This window comes from Anopheles arabiensis, chromosome 3 (genome assembly GCF_016920715.1).
Source record: "Anopheles arabiensis isolate DONGOLA chromosome 3, AaraD3, whole genome shotgun sequence".
Lineage (NCBI taxonomy): Eukaryota > Metazoa > Arthropoda > Insecta > Diptera > Culicidae > Anopheles > Anopheles arabiensis.
In genome coordinates, this window is record NC_053518.1 from 89906368 (window position 1) to 89928983 (window position 22616).

A 22616-nucleotide genomic window follows, 5' to 3' on the forward strand; every position below is an offset into this window, starting at 1 on the left:
GGACCGCAAAGAAAAATGAAACAACAACCAGCAAATCCCGCATACGATTGGATTTTGGCAAAACTAACACCTCTTTCTCTTCGTCTCTTGGAGCGCGCCGGTTCCGAGAAAGCTTCGCGGTAGAAACTGAAGAAATCCTCCTTCCCTCCTGGTTTGCACGCACATCCGTCCTCGGGGGAGACGGTTCACCAGACCAGCAAATCAACTCAAGAGCGCGCGTTCTCGGAGGCTTTTTGGACCACCCCAAAGCCCTTTTCGCAAAATAAATATTCATTCCCAAATTCCTAGAACCTAGATCAGTTGGAACCAGAAGCGGCAGCTGCAGCAGGGCGATAACCACCAAACAGACGCGTCTTGGAAGAAACTGTATCCCAAAGATGCGAGGGTCTCGTCACAGTTGGGGAAAAACACAACTCAGCTGCGCGTTAGAAGGCGGGGGCTAGAGCTTGCTTTTAATTTCTTCAGAAGGTACCGTCGTCTCGATTAGTTTACAAGTTCCAGGTAACCCTTTCGGTCCTGGATTGGAAAGGCGACTCGGAATTCTCGGAAAACTGTGAAGTCTTGCCGTTCGTCAGTATAGAGAATTCGAGTCAGGTTTCGGTGGTAATTAAATATGAATACATCTGCTGTTGTTTGTTGATATTAAAGACGTTTCATCTTCTGTTCAAAAAACTGGCAACAAGACTAACCAACGAAATCGTTACTGTTCCATTCCAAACAACAACAACAGCAGCTCGTTGCTCAATTACTGAGCTGTCAAAAACGACTCACGTTAAACGGCATAATCGGTTCAAATTTAAGACACTTTTAAACCGAAGATACGAACCAACAACAGCTCAACAACGAATGGAAAAGAAAAGGAAAGAAACAATCCCCCAGAATCGGCACCCCACAACAAGAGGACCTTCTTCACCTCTGAAGGATGCTCCAACGAGAGATGCTTCATTTTCACGTAAATTTTTGGGGACGATAGTCCATGACGATTTGGTTTCCCCCAAAAGCTTCGCTCTCACAGCCCTTACTCTCTCGCTCGCTCTCTCCCTCTCTCTCTCTCTATCTTACAATTTCTCTATTTTCACAGACACGCGCACACACACACACACGTTACACACTCACACATACGCAAATGATTCTCCAAGTTTGACAGGTCACACACACAACACGGGGCGAGATCATCTCAACCAGGCACATACCACACCCCGTCGTATCACCCATAAGGGTTTGCCGAAAATCTGCGGACGAAATTTGGAAGCCATCCACAGGGGCACAGGGGGATAAGAGCAAAAACAGGCAGACGGGGTAGGTGGTAAGCTGCAGTTAGAGCCGTTATATCCTTTTAGCTATGAGAGCTCCCTTCCTACGAACACAACACTACTGCAGCACGCGCTAAGCTATCTTATCCGCGTCACATCTGCCAATGTATCTTTCTCAAGATTTCTTCAACATTTCCTTCACAAATCTTCACGTTCATGTCTTCTCACACGTTTATGGCCCCTGTTGTAACCCAATAAAAGGACTTCTTTTGACAACTTTTGCGGGTCTGTTTTGGGGGCGAAAAGCACGTCAAACTCACACACCACCAAATTCAGCAACGGGTTTGAAGAAACACTTACTACAGGCCCTTTTTTGACTTGATAGCGCACACACGCTCCACAGTTGTAACTAATCCATACACACTGAAACGTAAACCACCACACGGAGAGATAGAGAGAGAGAGGGAGATGGAGCACTTTATCTTGCACCAACAATAACTACACAAAAAAAGGGATATTAGAAACACGTTTCTAAATGCTAGGACTGTGATAAGGAACGCACCAGACAGGCTGCAATTATTTATCACTACCGAAAGCACACAAAAACACACAGCACAGAGCCTCGCGCAACACTTGCAAGCTTCAGGAGAGCTTCTGAAATAGGGTACAGAATCACCGGAGCACACCGTCCTGCTGGGAACTGATTTTTGACTTGACTTGAGAGGGTTGGTAGCTTTACTTTATCCCGCACAACACCAGACGAAGGGAATATGTTTGTATCCCGGACTACACACTGCTGCCACTAGAGCTCGGTTGACTGGGCTGGGTTTTAGGTGAAGGTTTCTGGTTTGGACTCTGGGTCTGGGAGGATTTTCTTCCCTCTGTTCCGCTAGTAACAACTGCCCCGACACTGTGTCGCTGAGAGACTGGCGCTTGGACTGCTAGGACTGCAGCTCTACGCACGGGGTGCGCTTTGGAAAGTTTTCCGCTGACGTTTACACGCTCACACATACACACACACAAGCGCGGCCCCACGTTGCGGACGTTGCGAAAGCGATTGGAAGCGCGTTCACTGGTGTTGGTCGGTCGCAAGGCACTCGGAATGGGAGCGAACGGGAGAGAGAGAGAGAGAGCGTAACCTTTTGCTCAAAGGAACAAAAAATCGTTCGCAGATGTAAGAGCGGCACATGTGCAGGATGGTTTCGCGTTTGCAAGGATGCGATGGATAGACGCGTTGGTTTCAGTACCCGCCACCAGGTGGCGCCACTGTGCGCAATAGGAGAAGAGCAAACTTTCAGCACCAGCGAGAGTGTCTGCGCAGTTCCCAGCAGCTGCTGAAAGCTTCTTTTGCAGCCTATCTCACACACGCACACACACAGGCTTTGCTCGTATCGAAAGCACCAATATAGGCGCAGACTTTTTGACAGTTCAGCTGTTCTGTACGGATAGGCGGCAAGAGTTCCTATCTATCAATTACGCTCTCTTTCTCACTACTGTGGTGCTTTTCCCTGGTTTGCGTCACAACTCGTGGGAGAGAGAGTTTAGAGCGTCGTTTGAGCGAGAATGCTCGCTTTCCACGAGACGTCAACACGAGCCGTCAAAAGATCCTTGCCGCGTGCGAAGTGCTGCAGGTGACAAGCCTACCAACACACCGTTGCATCGTTTTCGTCCGTTTACTTATTAAAACAAACTATTTATTTAACTTTTTTATCTCTTTATATCTAAAGTCTAACTTGATTCCATATTAGACTACTCAATCAAACAACTTTTAACTACACCGAGCACCATACCATCTTAACCATGGTGTAGTGTAAGGGTGCCTTGGAACGGTGAAATATTTCCAATTAAGGACATTCCATCTTTCCAGCGTGCGTAGGTTGTTTGAAACTTGAAAGGGTTAACTATTTCCAACCATTAGAACCACATGCCATCAGATCAAAGCATGAAAGAAACCAAAAGCTTTAACATACAACTTTACATACCAAACAATCCGGTCGTATTTAATTACATCATCTTGGCCTTTAGAAATGGATGCCTTAATTTTTGATTTCCAAATTAAATGATAGCACATAAAAACAATGCAAGAAGTATTCTTAAACAATCTTCTTCAAATAGCACCCAAAAAACACGAATATAAATCACACTTTCATTGCAAACTGTACAATTTAATGCACAATTGTTTGGTTTTTATTTTCTGTTGCTTTACCTTTTTTTCCATTGCTTCAACATAATTCGAGAAACGAATCTGTAATTCCCTCCTTGGTCAGCCAAACATACCCCTCTCTCCCCACCCGAAAGGCTAGTTTTAAGATCGTCTGCACCGAAACACAGTGTAGAACTGTTGTAAACTTTTTTAATCAAACGACTTTATAGCGAAAGTTTCGGGGCACGCTGGTTGACATTTTTGCAAACTCGCCGGCCACTGTGTGCAAGACCTCTCTAGGGTCTGTGCCTGTTGGTGAGGTGGTTTGGGAATTTAAGGCACGCAGCCACTGTCCATTTATTTCAGTCCAGTGCATCTGGAGAATGTGGGGCAGTTCCATGGACAACGAGCAGTTGAATGGACAAAGTTGTAGCTTTTTTTTGTTTTTTGTTAAGATGTTCAAACAACCATTTTAAAGTTTGGAATGTTTCTTGAATTACTTCATTTTGTGTAAGCAAAAACAATCGATCGAAATGAAAAAAATGTCTACAGTTTTACGCTTGAAAGCGTATGCGCTTCTCGTACAGTGATAAACCGATTGGCACGTGCACTTGATGTGGACGACCATGCGTCTCCATTCCAAAGGAAATTTATTGAAAATTGCTATATTAACCACCTTAATAGTAAGATTGTACTTACGAATAGTACCACATTTTTATAGTTAAATCACACTCACCTGTAACGAAAAGAAGAAAAAGCTTAAATGAGATCAAAATGTACGTAAAAAAAACAAACTTCACACAAACAATCATGCAATACAAATCAATTAATCGTGCGAGTTTTATTTCCCTCCCAAAAAAAAAAAAAACACCATTCCACCCTAAACGGTGAATCAATTTCGCAGCCAATTCGGCCTGGCAAGCGACAATTGTCGCCAGGAATTACGTAGCGAGAAGAGATATAGAACAACGACACCGGAACGCGCCACGTTAACGCTTTGCGCCAAGATTGTTCCCTCTCCGAACACCGAAGCACCGTCGGCACACACACACACACACAGTCGTAAAATGTGTTACCAACCCAAGTGCTAACGATAGGGCCTTCGCAAACGGCAAACACGAGCACGAGGAGGAGCGTGAGCGTCTAATCTGGAGATTGGCGTCGATAATAAAACTTCATTGTCCTTTTGCGCACACCAATCCTTTCGCTTTTGGGCTGCTGCTGCTGCTGCAGTGCTGCTGCGTATTATCTGTGACAGGATGTTTCGTAGATTGTGCTACAGCCTTGATGCGGATAGCGCAAGTTGAAGTTTTATACAACTTTTTTTGCTGTGTTTTGCTAATCCTTTGAACAAGTCTTTCAGGATATTGCATCAGATTAATGATTTTGCTAAGTATTATTTCATTGTCTTAGCAACATTTATATTATTTTTGAATTTATTCTGAGCAGTGAATACAGTTGAAAATATTTATCATATTCAAAACTAAAAAAAAGACATTTTTATATTACAAATGCTCCTCACACAAACCTATTAGTAATCTCAGCCAACATAAAACGGTAAATGACACCTTTCGCGTTGACAGGTTCCAGTAATCAAATACCAAATCCTCTTTTTCCCCTTTTTGCTCCATTAAAACTCACCACCACCATAACCCCTCCCGCTTTGAAAACGGAAAACCAATACCCGTCCGTTTGACCTTCGGTTTTCCACTCGCAATCAAATATGTATCACTTCCTGCGCCAAGCTCTTCACCACACCGATACACAACAAAACTCGTGCAAACATTTACGCTTTTTACCTTTAGACAACGTACCGAACGTTCTGCCACCTTTGGCACCGAAAAAACCCAAACCCCACCCGAAACCGGACAGATTATGACATGTATTTCGGTCATAAATTTCCGTTTATGGCGCGTACGTGGTCATTCTTCGGGATCCCATCCACACGCGAACGGTTCGCCATCGTGGTCGCTGCGCGTCCACTACACCACGACGACCCAGAGCAGAGGTTATTGTAACCGAACGCTATCGTGGGACCATTGGGTGTGTGTATGTGTGTGTTCAACCGATACAGACACAAGCACGCTTTGGAAAAGATTGGTAGCTGAAAGCCGAGCGCCAGTCACGGACACCTAAAACCACCTACACATCATAGTGTCTTTCCGTTTTGCCAACCCTAAATGATGATTATGATCATCATGCCGGTGATGACGAGTTCCGCCGACGCAAGCAGTCCAAAGCGTCCAAACAGTGGTCGGTCTCCGGTAAGACGTTAGGCAAAAAAACGTGGTGGCGCACGTTGTACTGATTGCCTTACGAGCGCTCCCGGCTAAATAGGTTCGGAGCGGAGCGCCAACGTGAACGCCTGCGACGATGAATAGGACTTCTTGAGTATTGCAGGGGTATCAATTTTTAAAACGTTCCATTAATTCGATACTGTATCAGCATTTCATGACCTTTTTCAATAAAGCTGGTAAAAATGTCAAAATCTAAACTGTCAAATCTTAAGGTCAGTTGAAGCTAAACTCATCAATTTAAAGGATAGATGCAGGATCTTGTTATGTATTGCACAATTACAAAGAAAAACTAACACGACAGGTTACAAATTCTACACTCCACAGTACTCCGCACGCTCGCCACCGAGGTTCTGGACACTTGACAATGACACTTCACTTCCCACATCATAAACCAGCAACCCAGGGACATTTCCTTATTGATCATTTTTCATAATGCGCTTATGATGCGACCACCACGCGCGGCACCAAGGCGTATATATCTCCGTAGCTCGGAAATAAATCCCTCCACTTTCCCAACACAAATCTCTACCACAATTGCCACACATTAGCACAAAGACACACACATACGAAACCCTCTTGTGCCATCATAAACGCGAACCAGCAATACACCGCAAAGGAAAAAAAAGCCTTTCCTAAGCACCAAGCGCAACTCCTCTAAACACTCCACACATCCAGAGAAGGGACGCTCCAGTGCCGAGAGAGGTGCCTTCGAGGAAGCAGCTCAAACACGCTCACGAATACTAATATTTGTGCGGAAAATTAAGTCTCCAAGCTGCCCTGCGGGATTGCGGACGCCGCCTGGGATCAGGCCCGTACGGGGGAATTGAGCAACGTCAACAAACGGAAGAAGTGAATGGAGAAGAAGACGGGAAAAAACGGGAACACTCTAAACTCCAGGCACAAGGGAACTTCAACTAACTGCAGCAGTAGCAGCAGCAGCAGCAGCAGTAGCGTTAGGGGAAAAACTGCAACCAAACCCTCCAGGAACAGCTGGAACCGCGGCAGGACAAAAAGCGCTACGGAATGATAAATATATTTTGTTCGAAAGACAGCAGCCAGTTGTGCGAAGCGAAGGCACAAGAAGAAGCCGTTACGAAACGCTGTCCCCTTTGCACGCCAACCAACGGGTGCAGGAAATGGCAAAAATGCTGCAAACGAATGCTGGGCGAGATAAAACGTGCGCTTCTATAAGCGGCCCGAAGCAATTGGTTTTTCTTGTTTTTTTGCTGACCTCTTTCGCTGCCGAGCTGTTGGTGCCATAAGCCCTAAGCCTATGATCGAACGCGTAAATCGATGAAACGGTCGGTCACTTTTAAAAGTGTTGGTCGCACTTTTACACTTAAATCTCAGAAAAAATTGGAAATATTTTCTTAAATAATGTGTCTTGAGATGATATCAAAAAAGTAATAATTTTAAAGCGTTTTCCTCCAGTGTCCAACGAACGGACGCAAACAAAATTGATCCTGCTAGAAAGGTTCACACTAACGTTAACCATATTCCGCGCAACGGTACATACAAGCAGCTCCGGTTCTTGTTTCTACACGCCCGAGGTTTCAACCGATACGGAGGGGCAGGAGAAAATTGCGCCCAAATCCGATATTCCAGGAAAGAAAATCGCTCTTGCATTGGAAATTCTTACCGCGTTTACGTTACAAATTTCGAGCACTTGAAGAAACAAAACAAAAAACGTTTCCGAACCAACGGTACCGAGGCGACAACATCGCGCTCCGTTCGTTTGAGTTGGGCGAAAAGTTGAAAATCTGTGAAAATCCCCTCCACCACCCACCAAAGAGGCAATATTGTCAACCAGCAAATCGCACCCAAAGAGCCCGAAGGAACACGGCGGGACCTTCGAGCGAAGGTGCAAGAATGGCAAGCAACAAAACCCGCAGCATACAAAAGCAGGACACACTTAGAATGCTACCACACCGGGCAACGCAGCACCAAACTCTAAAAACGCAGCACCAAACAAAAAAGAAAAAAAACAACCATTTTCGGTACCGGATGGGTAGCATTTGCGTTTCCGGTGGCCGGCGGTACCGGGTCGCTTCACGCTGGTCCCAAAGCCTGTGTACATCCGGCCCGGCAAGGTTATCCTGGTTGGTAAGAGGGGGAGATATTCGCTGCCGGGGATATCATCACCAACGGGCACTCACCAACGAAGGCATCAAGCGACAACTGCACACCACACGGACCACATCGTATGACATCGTCGTCACTGCAGGCACTGTGTGCGTCGGCTGGATGGTAATTTTTGGCAATGGTGAATGTTAGAAATCTGCCCCGAAGTTCCAAAGTGTCAACGATCAACGCGTATGTGGGGGATGCTGTACGTTCTCCAGAAGAATTGTACATAGGGCATACGGGTTGAAAAGCAATGGCCGTCAAAAAAAAAACGCCACAGCTTAAGGGAAAACTTTTACTATTCTAATCTTGCACGTGTGTTGCTGCAAACACCCACACAGTCGGTGTGTTCGTTTAGGGATAGTTTAAGGAAGGAGTGTTTTTCGACAGTAGATAGACTGAGCGATCCAACGCTTCGTTGCAACATAGAGTAGTTGAAATGTTTTTGAAGTAGATTTGACAGGCGACAGGGAACATCTCGAATGACTGTTGAGAATATCTTCAATTTCTGTAACATTGAAAGTAAGTGGCTTATAAACACGTTTATTGTGTGAATATCCACGTGCTCCAACGATTATTAAAAGAGTTTATTAAAATTGGAGATATCTGCAGCTCTTAACACATGACTTTTAAAGAAACAAAAACAAAAGACATAAAAACATGATTGCTGCTGAACTTCTCCGTGTGGGCTTGCATACATCGCCCACAAGACGTTATAAATGAAGAAGCGCAAACTTTGCGGATAAAAATAGAAAGGCATCTCCCTTTTCCAGGAAGGCGCATGTGGCTAATTTCATCTCGCTCGAAAATAGAGTACCTGCTCCGACGATTACATCCACAACAAGCTCCAAAAACAAGATAAGAAGCGGTGAGTAATGAAATATAAAAATAAAATGTAAAAAAAGCACACCCACACATACACCCCACGTGCACCAGAAAGTTCGGCCAAAAGCTTCGCAACTCTACGGGTACGACTTATTTTAGCAAAATTTACACCATTTCCACTCACCGGTCCGGTGTCTTGACCAAGATCTTGGTCGTCTCTCGTTTTTCCAATCTTTCTCCAATGCCTTATCAAATCATCCCCCGACCTTCCCCGGAGCAACGATTGCTGTTGCTCGCAGTTAGGAACGGACACTAGACACACAGCCACACAGTAACACAACCCTAAGCCCCCTAGAGTAGTTCAGACACCGTGGTGGGCCCGGTACGACGGCACGAAACGAACCAAGAAATTACCAAATGAATTATTTATTTACTTAAGTCCAGAATGGGTTCCTTCAGAGCACGACTGTGCCGAGCCAGCGCTGGATGAAGTGAACTGGCAGCCCAGAGAGACACCCAGAAGACCAAGCCAAAATCGCTGGTCCGGTGTACCTTTCACAAGCGATACAGTCAATCCGCTTTGGATGCTGTTACTATCGGGGCAAACATCGCCAAAAAAAAAGCATGAAACAAATGGCAAACTGAACTCACTACTCAGCTCAGAGAAACGATTGCACCGATACCGAAACGAAACCTGAGATAGGAGTGTCTCTACGACCTACTGGAATGAAAATTCCCCTCCGCACGCCGCATAGGCTGCGGAAACAAGAGCTCATTGCAGCACAGCCACGCAAGCGAATCATTTGAATTCAATCTAAGACATCAGAATTCAGTTTGTCCTGGGATATTACTATCTTTGCTCCGTTCAAGAGTGGGGAAAAAAACCCAGAACTCACAGGCCCTCCCCGAAGCTTGCTGGAAATGACGCAGAACATGGGATGGTGGCACTCGGACTGCTTCACCGTGTAAGCTGGTGCGTGTAGCTGCACGAATGATCGAAAGCGATGTAAGCGATAAGGGGAGAGGAGGGGATGAATGTGGTACGTATCCCACCCACCAGGACGTGTAAGGGGCAAGATAAGCGAAATGAAGGCATACAATATTTATCAGCTAACGAACCGACGACGACGACGACGACCAAGCCTCAGCAATGGCCGTTTTCTATCGCTCCCCGTCTCTTTCTGTGTCTACATTTTAGGTCCAACATGAAAAGAAGTCTAAAACACGGCTACAACTACATGTCTTTTTACGGCGGACAACCTGTGTCGGGTGCACGAGGATGTTCTGGACATCTGGCCAGTCTTTCAAACATTCAACGCTAGATCTTGCAGCTCTTGGACATCTTGGTATAAGCGGATTCCTCCATATCCCTGGATTCAGAAACACCAGGAACATCTTACTACCTTAAAACAACCTGCAGAATCGCTTTCTAAGCCACGGCATAGTACGGCATCATCCATCATACCCAATGGCTCCAATGTTGGACAGCTTTGCATTAAACTGCAAATGTTATGTTTGTACAATGAGAGCAATCTTATAGCCTTAGCGCAACAACAACGTAGGTAGTAGCAACGTGAAGCCAATTTTCCGCTCGAAAAGCGAGAAAAACTGAAGAACAACCTACTCCAAACCGACAAACGATTGCATATTCCAAACAAGGGGAGCTGCTGCTGCTGAGGTTCTGATGAGATGATAATGTAAAGAAAACTATTCCTACACCGATAATGGAAAACGAACCCCAAAGGGAACCAGATGGCTGTGATGATGGGAATCGATCGACAATCCATTCGCTGAGCGGCTGTACATTGTGATAGGGACATGTATCAGCAATGAGGTGTTGGAGCGTGTAGCAAATGCATCACAATGAGTGCAACGGCAGGTACCTAACCTGTGTGAAGCAGGGACAGAATGTTGCGCTTGTCTTCGTTCTTTGTGGAAGCAAACATTCATCCATCTTTCGCGATGTTTAATTGCGCCACTGTCGCACTTTATTTACCCGTCAAATTAGCACCAAACGGGCTGACGGGTTTAAATTAATATTCCTCCGGTGAAATGAAACAGCACAGCAATTCGCAGCAGTGAATGCAGACAGTCTTGATTTGCTTTTTCTTTCTCGCTCTCTCTCTCTCTCGGTGAAATAAATGCCAGCTTATCGCACTAACGATTGCTAACTTTTCATGCCGAAAGTTGTGTTCACCCCGGTTTTACTTGCCTTTACGGGTTAAGCTTAACTCAACCAGTGGTTAGCTGGATAGTGTCAAGACTTCAAGCCAAGACACTTGAATGTTAGCTCCTCTTGTCGCTCTCTCTCTCAGTGCAAAAGTTTCACAAAGTGTTAAAACTAACGCACCAGCAGTTGAAACTGTTTGCTTTTCTACGATGACATGCTGGAAAATAAATGCCTTTCCGCGAGTGATAATTACCAGAGTTGCACTGTTAGGTAAGGGTTGAAGGTTTAAAGTAAGAAAAATACTTTATATTTAGTGTTTATAATACACATCAACAATATAAATTTCCAATAAACTCAAACCACATCATCAAACAAATAGTTCCTGTAAATTTGCAATCAACCTTGCTGATTTAAATTGACTTTTCGTCCAATCTACCGTTTGAGGAACAATCTAATTCCACTCAATTTCGTTTCCATTGCGTGAATACGGAACAACGCTACAGCCAGATACGCAGGACATTGTTGAAAAGCACGAAATCGGTTTGTGCATAATCCCCGAAAGTGTCGTTCCAGCTTGATGGGGCCGTGTTTTCAATTTATATATTATGAGCTTTGGGAAATACAATTTAACAAGTATGCGCTATCTCTCGTCCCCGCTGAAGAACTGCGCTGACAGTAGGTATATCACAGGAAGCTGTAAATGTGCTTAAAAGTGTGTTGAAAGAGTGGGTTGTGTGTGATAAACGAGATTGAATATGAATTCTGAAAGAGAAATTTTAAGACATTTGCGTGCTACTTTTAAACGATTCTAAAAAATGTAATTACCCACTGCAGTAGAACGCATCGGTTGACCCGAAACGATAGCACAAAGGAAATAAACTTCCCCTCAAAAGCCGACGACAAAAGAAAGTCCCCAAAAAATTATCTCTCGCACCCTAAAAAGCATAACCACACACACCCAAAGATTCCAAAATTCCACTATTAGAAATAGTTTTGCTTTGTTTGTCGAACTATTTTCCTCCCACGCAGCGCAAATGCAGCAGTCACTGTCCATGGCGCGGTTCTCTGTCGTTTTATTTTGCTTCTGTTACATTCTCAAATCGACCGGCAATTGTGTAACAGCGCCCCCGGGGGAGGGAAGGCACGTTACGACCAGTATCATCATCATCATCATCATCATCACCTTCTTGGTGGACGGTACAGACACCCCGCGCCACACAGGTTGGCACAGAATTTACATACAGAACGAATTTTCACAGTTCGATACGCGCTGGGGTGTCTGCTGGTGTCATCGCAAGTGCGCCGCGAGACGCTTCACTTCCCCCCACGCCCTTTACCACCTTTCAAAATCGAAAAAAGAAGGTCAAATCCCGCTGGAATGTGTCACAAAATGGAGATTGAAGAAAGGTGGGAGAAAATAAAGGTAAAAAGGCTCACACACAAACGCAGAGCTGCTGACAAGTCTAGCGACAACCTAACAATCTCCATACTGAATACATTCCCTTTGGACCTTCGTCTCTCATCATCTACACAACCGTCTATCAACAAAACTATCTTTTCACACGTGCATTTGGGAACGCTGTTTTTGTCTAGGGGCAAGGGCAGCAGCTCGTAGAAGAAAACATCAAAATATACAAAAGCACGAAAGCTCGAACCTTTCGCTCGACTAACATTAGCCTCATGGATTTCATCTCCGGCCCTAGGTGTGTTTGTGTGCTTGCTCCACCCGAAAATTTCCACCATGCCGCCATCCCGTCTCTCTAGGCAACATTTTCATCGATTGTTAGCCTCTCGTCGACATTCCACATGCATTAGCAGCTGCAGGGAGGAGACTGCGACAGGAAGATTGGAGTTCGATAGAGGTTAAAACATGCAGAACAAGAAACCCTCCCCAGAGAAGTAAAGGGAGCGATGCAAAACCAGCAGCCGAAAAACGTGCCACAAATGATGTGGAAATTTGCACCGAGCATACCGTTTCTTTTTCCGCTCCCAGCAGAGGGACACATACCACGGCAGGTTAAGCAGGGAACTTATTTAAATACCTTTCCGAAATGTGTCCACACTATCGGAGGTTGGTTGGTTGGTTGGTTTGCTTTTTTATAGCCTTTTATTCCCCCGCCTATGTAACCATACCTGTAACATATTTGCGGTTGAAATGACAACCAACGGGTGGCGCGGGTTTCTATGCAGTTTTTTTCCCCTTGTTGAATTTAATTTGAATCCTTTTTCTATCGCCCTCAGAGGATTTTTGCAGCTAAAAGTACATTATTGTCTGCACACGTTACTTAACGTTCGCGAGCGCAAGGTTCTTTCCTGTCCATTAAATCTAACGCCATCCCACGTCCGGCCTCGTCTAACGTATTTTAAACGATAAAAATAAGAACCGAGTTGGAGAAAAAGTCATCGCCTAACGAAAGGCTCATAAAAAAGAGCCATAAAGGATCAGGAACCATCAGGTGTTTGCGTTCTCCAAGAATTGCTGCTTTTGCTCCAAATTGGGGGACAAGTTTCACGATTACGGTGAGCTTTATCAGGTACAAGAACTATCCAACTATGATAGGTGTTTCTTGTGAGTGTTATATACAATTTAAGGGGAATATGGAAGATTTTGTTGGACTAAAACATTATAAAATGATAAAATAACAAAAAACATTATCCCAATATAAAAGAGCTACCTTCGTGAATGAAAATGAAGTTTAAAAAAAAGGCTTAAAACAAACGCTAAACAACAGCACGGGACGCTTGGGTTTAAAATTGAAATGAGCGCTATAAAACCATTTAACAAAGCGCGGAAACACATCATGAAAGATGTAACTAGTGAAGCCGTCGAGCGGGAAACATAAAATATCCGCAAACCCGGCGAACGACTTGCGGATGCAAAAAGTGAACGTGCGCGCGCCCGCCAAAAACATCCTGCCGGCGCCATAGCTTTATGATGATACTGCGTGATATAACAGTGGAAAACTGCTGTTGTAAAAAAATACGGTTCCCTTCCCCGCGCAACACGAAAACACTCCATCAAGAAACAGAGCGCGACATAAACCTTCCCCCAAAAAGCGGCCACACAAAACGGGAGAAGGGAGAAGAAAAACACCACCACCACGGAGGCGAGGACAATGACGACACATTAGAACTTTTGCCCATCGTGTGCCCACCCGCAAGCTGCGGATTATCCGGACGCCGGTGACGAAGGCGGTGGCGGCGGGATGGGAATAAAATCCTTAAATTATCATCCGAATGGAAAAGAAATCAAGAAATAACACAAAAAATACGGACCCCCGGAACCCATCCCATCCCGGATGTAGTGTGTTTTGGTGCCATTTATTATGCGCTCGCTGTGGGCGCGCGTGCTTTTCTTTTTTTTTTTTTTTTGCTCCGCGGCTAGCTTACCGCAGCTTTTCATTCACTTTAATGGCCATACGCTTGACTCCACGGCGAGGTTTTGCATTGTACACCGAAGGAAGAGAACGGCGGCGTAAACTTTATTCCACTTCCAGCTAAATTAAAACATAAAACGAAAGAAATGATACGGGCCAACTAATGGATGGAGATGCCACCAGCCGGATGAGCTTTGGGGAAGCGAATGATGGATTTGAGTTTCAATTCATCAAGCTGTGGCGGCGGCGGCACAATCCTTCACAGTAGCGATGGATACATAAAAGTATCATCAGCATGGAGTAACTTTTTTGCCCAATCATCAAACTTAGACTGTAATACCGATACGGACGGCTAGAACTAGATGGGCAAAATACTGATAACAGTGGAGATGGACGGGTTGGTGTAATGGATAGACATGCTGGCTGCTACAGTGACGGACGAAATCAGTTCCCGTTTCGAGCCGGCGAAAATTTACGACTTAGCACTTGCCTTCAACCTGTGCAGGAGTTTGGAAGTTCTTCATCAGCTTAACTTCACCGATTAGACTATAAATCGATGCCATTTTGTTGTGATCTCATTGACTTTTATATCAGCAAAAATGAAAACGAGTGCACTTTTTAAACTTGACTTCAGAATTTTTGCTCCTATTTTTACTTTAATTCGCACAACCAAACACAAAGATATATCACATATATATTATCACACTGCTAGGCACTGGTTATACTCTGTCTATAGGACAGAGATCTACATTTAACAACTCTTCACCATCGACAAAGACATTAAAAAAAAACAACCTTGCACTTGTTTCTCTTTCGATACAATAAGTACGTCAATATTGTATCCACACCAAAACCTCACTAACGGCACGCCTTCACCTCTCCAATACCGGAGGCGACCATCGCGTCGCGGCCGACAACTAAACCGATAGTTGCATCTGAACGTGAAAAAACACGGACGACACCGGCAACGTAAAGCACAGGGGGTTCAGCTGTGGCTATGATCACGTAACGTCGTTTCGCTCTTCTGCGGCCGTTTCTGCGGCGCCAGAACAGTGGCAACTAAATAGTAGTAGCTCGCGCACAGTTAGCACCCTGCAACGAACGGTGCCACAAACAACGCGGAACTACGAGCCGACATTGCATCAGAGCGCCAACGGTGGGCAACCTTCACCGAAATCCCGCGAGCTCCGGCGGGCTTATCGGTCGTTTGCTGTGTGTTGCTTTAACCTGAATCCGAACCAGATAGCAGTGCGCTGGGGGAGGGGTAGGGTTTGTCTTTAGCTTAAGATAAGCCATCGTCGATGTCGTGTATCGTAACGCAGCGGAGAAACATCTTTCTTCTTATCGAGCGGTACTCCTATCTACGAGGAAAGTGATAGGCAAAGAGACAAAAAATCCTTTCTAATTAACGCATGTGTGCATAGTTTCGAATGGCGACGAGCGAAATGTACGATCCTACAAAACACCCATACACTTAATGCACTATGAACAATGCTTATGGAGACCCTCAAAATTGCTCCAAGATAATTCATTCCCATACGCTCTGCATTATTCTCTGCTTTATTATCGAGATGGTTTTGCTTTTTTTTCAAATTCACAATAGTGGCACGCATTATTCGCTCTATTCGGCTTCAATGTTTGGCCTTGGGCAATGGATCCAGGCTCCTAACACACGTGGTTGAGTGTTTCTCCCAGAGCTAGTCAACATACGGACCTGCCAAGTTGGCACCTACCAGACATTCCAAACCCATTTCCATCTCATTGCCATTCAATAGACGACAACGATGTGCTTTGTTTGTTTTTTTTTCTCCTCTATTTTTCCATCCACCCATTGCTACTTTTCCGGTACGGTTTCGAAGCGATTGTCCTGTTCCGGCGGAAAAACACGTAAATAGCGTCATATCCCTGCCACAACAGAACTACGGCATAAAAATAAAGAATAAATGTAAAATAAAAGCATCCTTCGTGCACATTGTTCAAACCTGCTCCCCCTACCGGAAGAGTGAGAGAGAGAGAGCAAGGAATATACAGACAGTGAAACCAGTGCCCGTGCCTAGCGAGAGACAGTAAGAAACAAAGGAGGGCACAGTGGAAATATGCAAAGCATGCACATTCAACAAAAGGATCAAGAGATTATAAAATGGTCAACAAGGTGAACAAGTCGACGTAACGGCAGCCACCGAGACGTGGGATCGACATATGTAGCGCGCGCTCATGAACAACTATTGTCAAAAGCCCGTCGGACACAAACCCGGGCCCCGGGCAGGAACTACAGAGTTAAAAGCTTGCAACAAACACACACACATACACACAAAAGGACAAAATAAAATGTTTATCCCCCCGGCATTCCTACATAAAGTAGTAGTAGTGGTGATGGTAGTCGTAGCAGCCCCCGGGAGACTCAGTATCCCTGGCAAGGGAGAAGCAAAACAACAATAGCAAAAGAGCATCCGGCTTAACAGGGGCAAGCAGCCCCACCGACGCCGCCACCACCCAGCCCAGGACTGGCTGGCGTCTTGTGCCTTCGTCCCACTGTGCTCCGGGTTTCCCTTTTGTGATCCTTTTGTGTCTAGTTTTATCGTTCATATTTATTCATGGCAACGGTTCCTCCACAAGCCGGGGTCCGGGGGTCCGGTTGCTAGCCAATGTGCCTTTCCTCCGTCACCGCACCGTCAAATAAACACACACACACACACATGACAACGTAAAACAACGAAAGCCCGGATAATTTTACCATGCCGGGACAAATAAACGAGCAATTTTCCATTCCAAAATTTTCCACCCAAGCCATTCCAAGAGCGGGAGGGGGGCGGAAACGCGTCATACCGGGCAAGAAAAGACCGGAACGGGTGACCCCCGGGGTGTTTGTGTGTGTGTGTTTGTGTTTGTTCCGGGCCAGTTGGGGGAGTTTCACCCCTACAAACAGTACACATTGTCATCGGTGTTATGACATTCGCTGCGCTACAAAGAACAAGAGCAACATAACATTAATCGATTCAAACAGACACAGGCCGAGTATTTTAAAGAGAAAAAATATCGCAATCATTACCTCAATCCATGTTTCTATAGACTTAATCAGTACGCAAATTCGATTGACAATAAAAACAATTAGCAAACTACTTCCAACGACTCACCATGAATAACCAGCTCCGAATCACGATTCACCTCGTACAAACGGATCGCCTCGTCCAGTTCCGTGTCCGACTGGATGGTGCATGGATCGTTTTCCTCATCAACCCACTTCATCGTAAACACCTACACCGATAAAAAAGAAGAGAAAAAAAAACAAGCGTTAAATTATGCGATTCTCACACCTTTCTACACACCCACAACGTCCATTACCTGATCCGGCGAAAAGCGACAAATTTCGCGCATCTCCCGGCAGAGACCGTCGTACGTGATGCTCTCGTCAATGTAGGTGATCATCACCTCGCCATTGTAGGCTATCTTCACCTTTATCTCGTGGCCACTGCCCCCTCCGCCACCGCTGTTGTTGCTCTCGTTGGCGATTTGAATCGGCATGGTGCTGTCTGCCACTACGCGATGTACACGATGTTCGGTTTGGTTTGAAGATTATTGAGATAGGGTTCCTTTACCAAATGTGATGTTTAGTGCTGCCCTCAGCTAAACGAAACTGTCATCACTAATCGCGAGCAAGCTGCCAAGGGCTGTTGACCAGCGTCCGAAAACTCTTGTTTCGGGTCAGTCTTCAGATCGGTTTTCTAGTATCGTACGAATGTACGAACCCACTCGTTGGACAGTGTTACACAACAAAGTTCTCGTTCAACAGGTGCATCTTCTATAATCGCATTCACTCTCACCACAGTTACGGTTCGTTACAGGCACTAATGTTATCTAACAGGCGATACGGCGTTGAAGGCTCTTGACAGGCAGTCCAATAGGAGGAAAAAAGGCTAAAACGATACAAAAGATAGTAGGGAAAGGGGTTAAACATTGTGTAGGTAATGGTAAAACATTCATAGCTATATGTAGGAATAAACACAACAACGCATCGTCACGACCTATGATATTCGAAGAATGGTAATGCGCACCATACCACGCTCCGGGTTAACACCACGATGATAATTGCTGCCCTATTCTCGCCCTAACTCAAGAGGCTGCTCATCTGACAGTCTCATGCTAGATACACTTTGTTGTTGAAGTATAATACAAATGACTTAGTTGCGTTTCCCTCTAGAACTCGACTCATTTTTGGGTTGAATTTGTTATCTAAACCTAAATAATCTAAATATCACATCGGGAATGAAAGTCTTATCAGTAACAAATGATGAAAAGGTGATAAAAGTGCTTTGACATAATTTATCAAAAAACATTCAAAATTCTTTTCGTTTTACTCTTCAAACAATTGCCGTCCTAACGATCATTAACATGTAATGTTCCACCGATGAAATTAATATTTGCCCAGACAATATCATATGTGTGTGTGTGTGTGTGTGTGTGTGTGTGTGTGTGTGTGTGTGTGTGTTTGTTTGAGCGCGCATTCACTTTTATGGCTAAAATCTCCGCGCTGCGACAGACCGATACGCACGGCAGCGTTGGCGGGAATGTCTGCGCAAAAACAAAAATGCACAAGAATCTGCGTACCAAACAAACAAATGATAACCGTTTCCATTTGCCTCCCCTCATAATGATGAAACATCCTCAAACACTGGCGGCTGCCTGTTGATGAACGGCCACTCGGTGTGCAAAATGTGTAGAACTTTACAGATAAAAGCCAACGAAACTAACCCTTGGAAAGGCATGTGCACAACAGGCCAAATATTAGTATTATTATTATTATTATTATTACTATCATTATTATAGTAATAATATTAATAAATTATTGAACAAATGAATTTCACCAATTTTAGGTAGCTTTTCCCACAATTTACAGTCAATCATATGAGAAACCTTGAGTTTCTCTATCAAATAATTCTGTGTTACACATTAAATACAGCATCGCATTAATTTTCGTTAAATCGCTAGTTAGAAAGCAGCTAAATAGAAAAATTAAATAATTATTTTACATTAGCATTTCACACTAGGCATTTTTAACTAGATCCTATGAACAAAGTCGGTATTTATAGGTGAGAAATATAACCTTTTTTATATATTTTTTAATTTTTTTTATGCTTGCCCATGCTAACTATTGTTTGACCATTCAAGGGTTGGCAAACACCCGCAAATACCAACAACATCGTGCAGGTCTTTCCACCATGAGCATTTTTGGACTGTGGTCTGCTGTAACTGCGCGTACTAATTATGGCCACCCTCACCACAGCTGTGTACATACCCTCCCCGCCCCCTTTCCCTCCACGCCGATTCTTTCACATTCTAATGCCGTCGAGCACCATCATGAAAGCAGCAGCAGCAGCAGCAGCAAGAATGTTAGCAACAGGCGGCATATTATAACGTGCCGTTGGTGCGGTGGTGTGTCAGTGTATGTATGTGTGTGCTAAAAAAACCAATAGCACACATACACACACCGAACACGAACGCAACAAGAAGAACTATCTTTCTTTACCCGGGTCAATAAAACACACTTCCTCCCGGCGTGCTCCGCGTGCTTCCTCTTTTCCCCACCAACAGCCCCGGCAGGGGCAGCCATACCATACCCGATCGGCGTTACATTGGCAGCAAAGTGTGTGGTAGTACCGGTACTTCATAAGTTTCCTTTTCTTTTCCCTTTTCTCCCCCTCCCCAATCTCCCTCTTAGCGACTGTGGGGCTTCTGGTTCGTCTGTTTGCTTTTCATCTGCCAGACCGGAGGCCTGCTGCAGCTGCTGCTGCCGGTGTGTGCCGTTTGCCGTAGCATATCTCGACCGTACGCGGTGTGTGTGTGTGCTTATGACTTGTGCTGGACAAGAAAAATAAATTACACTCCGTGTCGCTCTCCACCAAGCGTGTGTGTGTATTACGTGGAAATAGACAGCACATTTGTTCCCATTTGTGTTGCCTGCTGCGCTGTGCCCATCTGAAACCCTTTTAGGGGTGGTGGCTAGTGTGCAATGGATATATATTGTTATCGTGACATGCGACCCTCCCTTGCCGGTAGTGCACACAAATGGGGGAAATGAAAGGTGCACCGAGGCCATTGATGGGAACTGGAAAGGATTCCACGGGTATTGATTTTTGTGGGAATTATTGATCGAGATTGATTATGTAAAATTGATTGAAGAAAAAAAAAACATTATTTTTATCTTTTACGGGGATTTTCGTAGATGTGGAATACTTCCTCGGCTATTTCTTATTGGAAGTGAACTTTATACGATGGCAATTGGACTCTATGGTACGCTATTTGAACAGGATCCTAGGAAAATCCTATTGGATTTGTTCACCAAGGATGCTATAGCGTCCAATTCCCATTTCATTAAGTTCATTTCCTATTAAGAAAGAGTCAATAAAGTGTCCAACCGCTATAAGAGTTCCTGGAAAACATATAAACAAGGCATCACATGTTGTCACGATCAGAAAACCGTAATGAGTTGTATTTGGGAGAGTATTTCGCATTTTATAAAATGCTTATTTAATTATAAATAGAATTGCTTAAATAAAGCATTAATTATTTCATGCGATAAATGTTACATATCGAGCAACTGTAAAACTGTTTAAATTAAAAAAAAGCAGATTCCTGTAGCATCTTCTTACGTTATCGGAGAAGAATTACTTCGCCAAGAATGGAACAAAGAGAACAGAAATACGGTAAATGAATAGAACAAGCTTCATCTCGTTTGTCAATCATGTCATCAACCGATCAACCTTGCCGCTTCCGTGCAATTCCGTGTAATGTGTGAGTCATCGATCACAACAAATCCAGCACCGACAGAGTGTGTGGTGTATGTGCACGATCTACCTACTCACTCAGCAAAGGTAGCACAGCTCCATCGTCTAGTAGGCGTTTGGTACACCCGACGACGACTGCAACATGGCAGCAGGCAAAGAACGATTGGCAAGGGCAGAAAAGGGCCCAAGCACCGTACCGGAACGGAGCGGGGATCGGGGACTGACCCATAAATAATGCCCCCTCACACATGAATGGTATGAAACGCCACTGTGCGCAAGCCGTGGTAGTTGGCTTGAAGCTTTTTGGAGAAGGTGCTATACATCTATGACACGCATTGGCTACTTACCACTATGTCTATGGCTGCGTACGATGATTTTGTTCTGTTGTGCAGTGGACGAAAAAAAAGGTTCTCCACAGTTGGCCGAGGTTTGCAACAAATCTCCTCCCTTTTTGATGATCAGATGACGTCACTAGTGACGTTCGGATGCGTTTAACAGGTGGCTCCCAGCACTTACTATCCGGTCAGTCGGTTTCTCTCCGCACCGGTCACTCCGTCTTCTTCCCTTGATGGTGGTCTACCGTGCGTGATGTTTTCCTGTACTCACGTCACACACTTTCCATACACTTGCGGATAGTCGTTTTATCATTCACACACAGTTCCCCTTATCGCAACCGAAATTCCCGTAACCGTGGTCACTGGTGTAAACAAAAGAACACGTACACACGCACACAACTCTACTTGGGCTCTAATATGCGTACGAAAGGCACGATCGAACGGTACCGCCTCGCTTGCTCTCCGGTACGGCGGCTACCAAGAAACAAGAACCACATACACACACACACAAACCCGCGCACACAAGCAGCAACCGTGTCAATGCGTTTTCATCCCCCCTTTCAGACTGTTCCGATACAAAGCGGCCCCTCCGCACACACACACACAGCCACACAGATTCGGATCGTAACGGGAGGGTAATTAAACCGGAAACGCACCGAAAAACGGATGTATATACGTTGCCCCAAAATAACACTCTAAAAGCGCACACACCGCACACTATTGCATTCGCGCTCAATGCACTCTACGATCGTGTACCTCACCCTCTTGCCACGATGATGATGGCCACGAACAGTGCCACAAAGGCTCACGGTAGCGGTAGTTCTCGACGTCCTCCCTCTCTCGGGCGTTTTTGTACAATTTCTATCTCATGCAACGTTGCATTCCGATACTCACCGCCGAAAAGCGCAATAGATGCCGGACAGTGTTTTAGCACGCACGAAACTGAGACAGAACAAAAAAAAGGCGAGAATAAACACGCGCACAACAAACGACTCCGTTCCGTACAGGCGGAATAAAACATACGCACTGACAGCCAGAGTGGCCAGATTATTTTTGCGGTTTTCGGTTGGCGCATCAAAATTTTATCGGTAGTTTTCGGTAGGAGTTTAAAATTTTTCGGTAGTTTTCGGTAGGCTTTGAAGTGTTTAGCGGGGGGGGGGGGGTTGTCGGAGATGGAAGCTAATCTGTCCCAGATGGAGCAGCACGAGAAAATAACATCTTTCATTTATTTAAAGGTGTTGACGCTTCGCTTGGATGTCAAATGATAACTTGACGAAAGTGAGTTTCGTCAAGTGAGAATGAGCACGGTA

General features: G+C 44.9%; 1 protein-coding gene across 10 annotated transcripts in view; it reads right to left on the reverse strand.

Moving 5' to 3' along the window:
- LOC120899548 (atypical protein kinase C) overlaps positions 1-22328 on the reverse strand; it is a 99248-nt gene extending 76920 nt beyond the window's left edge. For 4 of the 10 annotated variants that reach the window (XM_040305529.1, XM_040305523.1, XM_040305525.1 and 1 more), the window contains exon 1: positions 1816-2184. Coding sequence is in view for 3 of the 10 variants with exons in the window: in XM_040305530.1 (XP_040161464.1) it covers positions 17324-17444; positions 17532-17711 (301 nt within the window). In the remaining 7 variants the exon portion in view is untranslated. Of the gene's footprint in view, positions 1-1815; positions 2185-14679; positions 14814-17323; positions 17445-17531; positions 18104-21318 lie in introns of those variants that run through there. The other 6 variants (XM_040305530.1, XM_040305533.1, XM_040305534.1 and 3 more) reach the window with 4 other exon arrangements.
- Between the last annotated feature and the right edge of the window lie 288 nt (positions 22329-22616).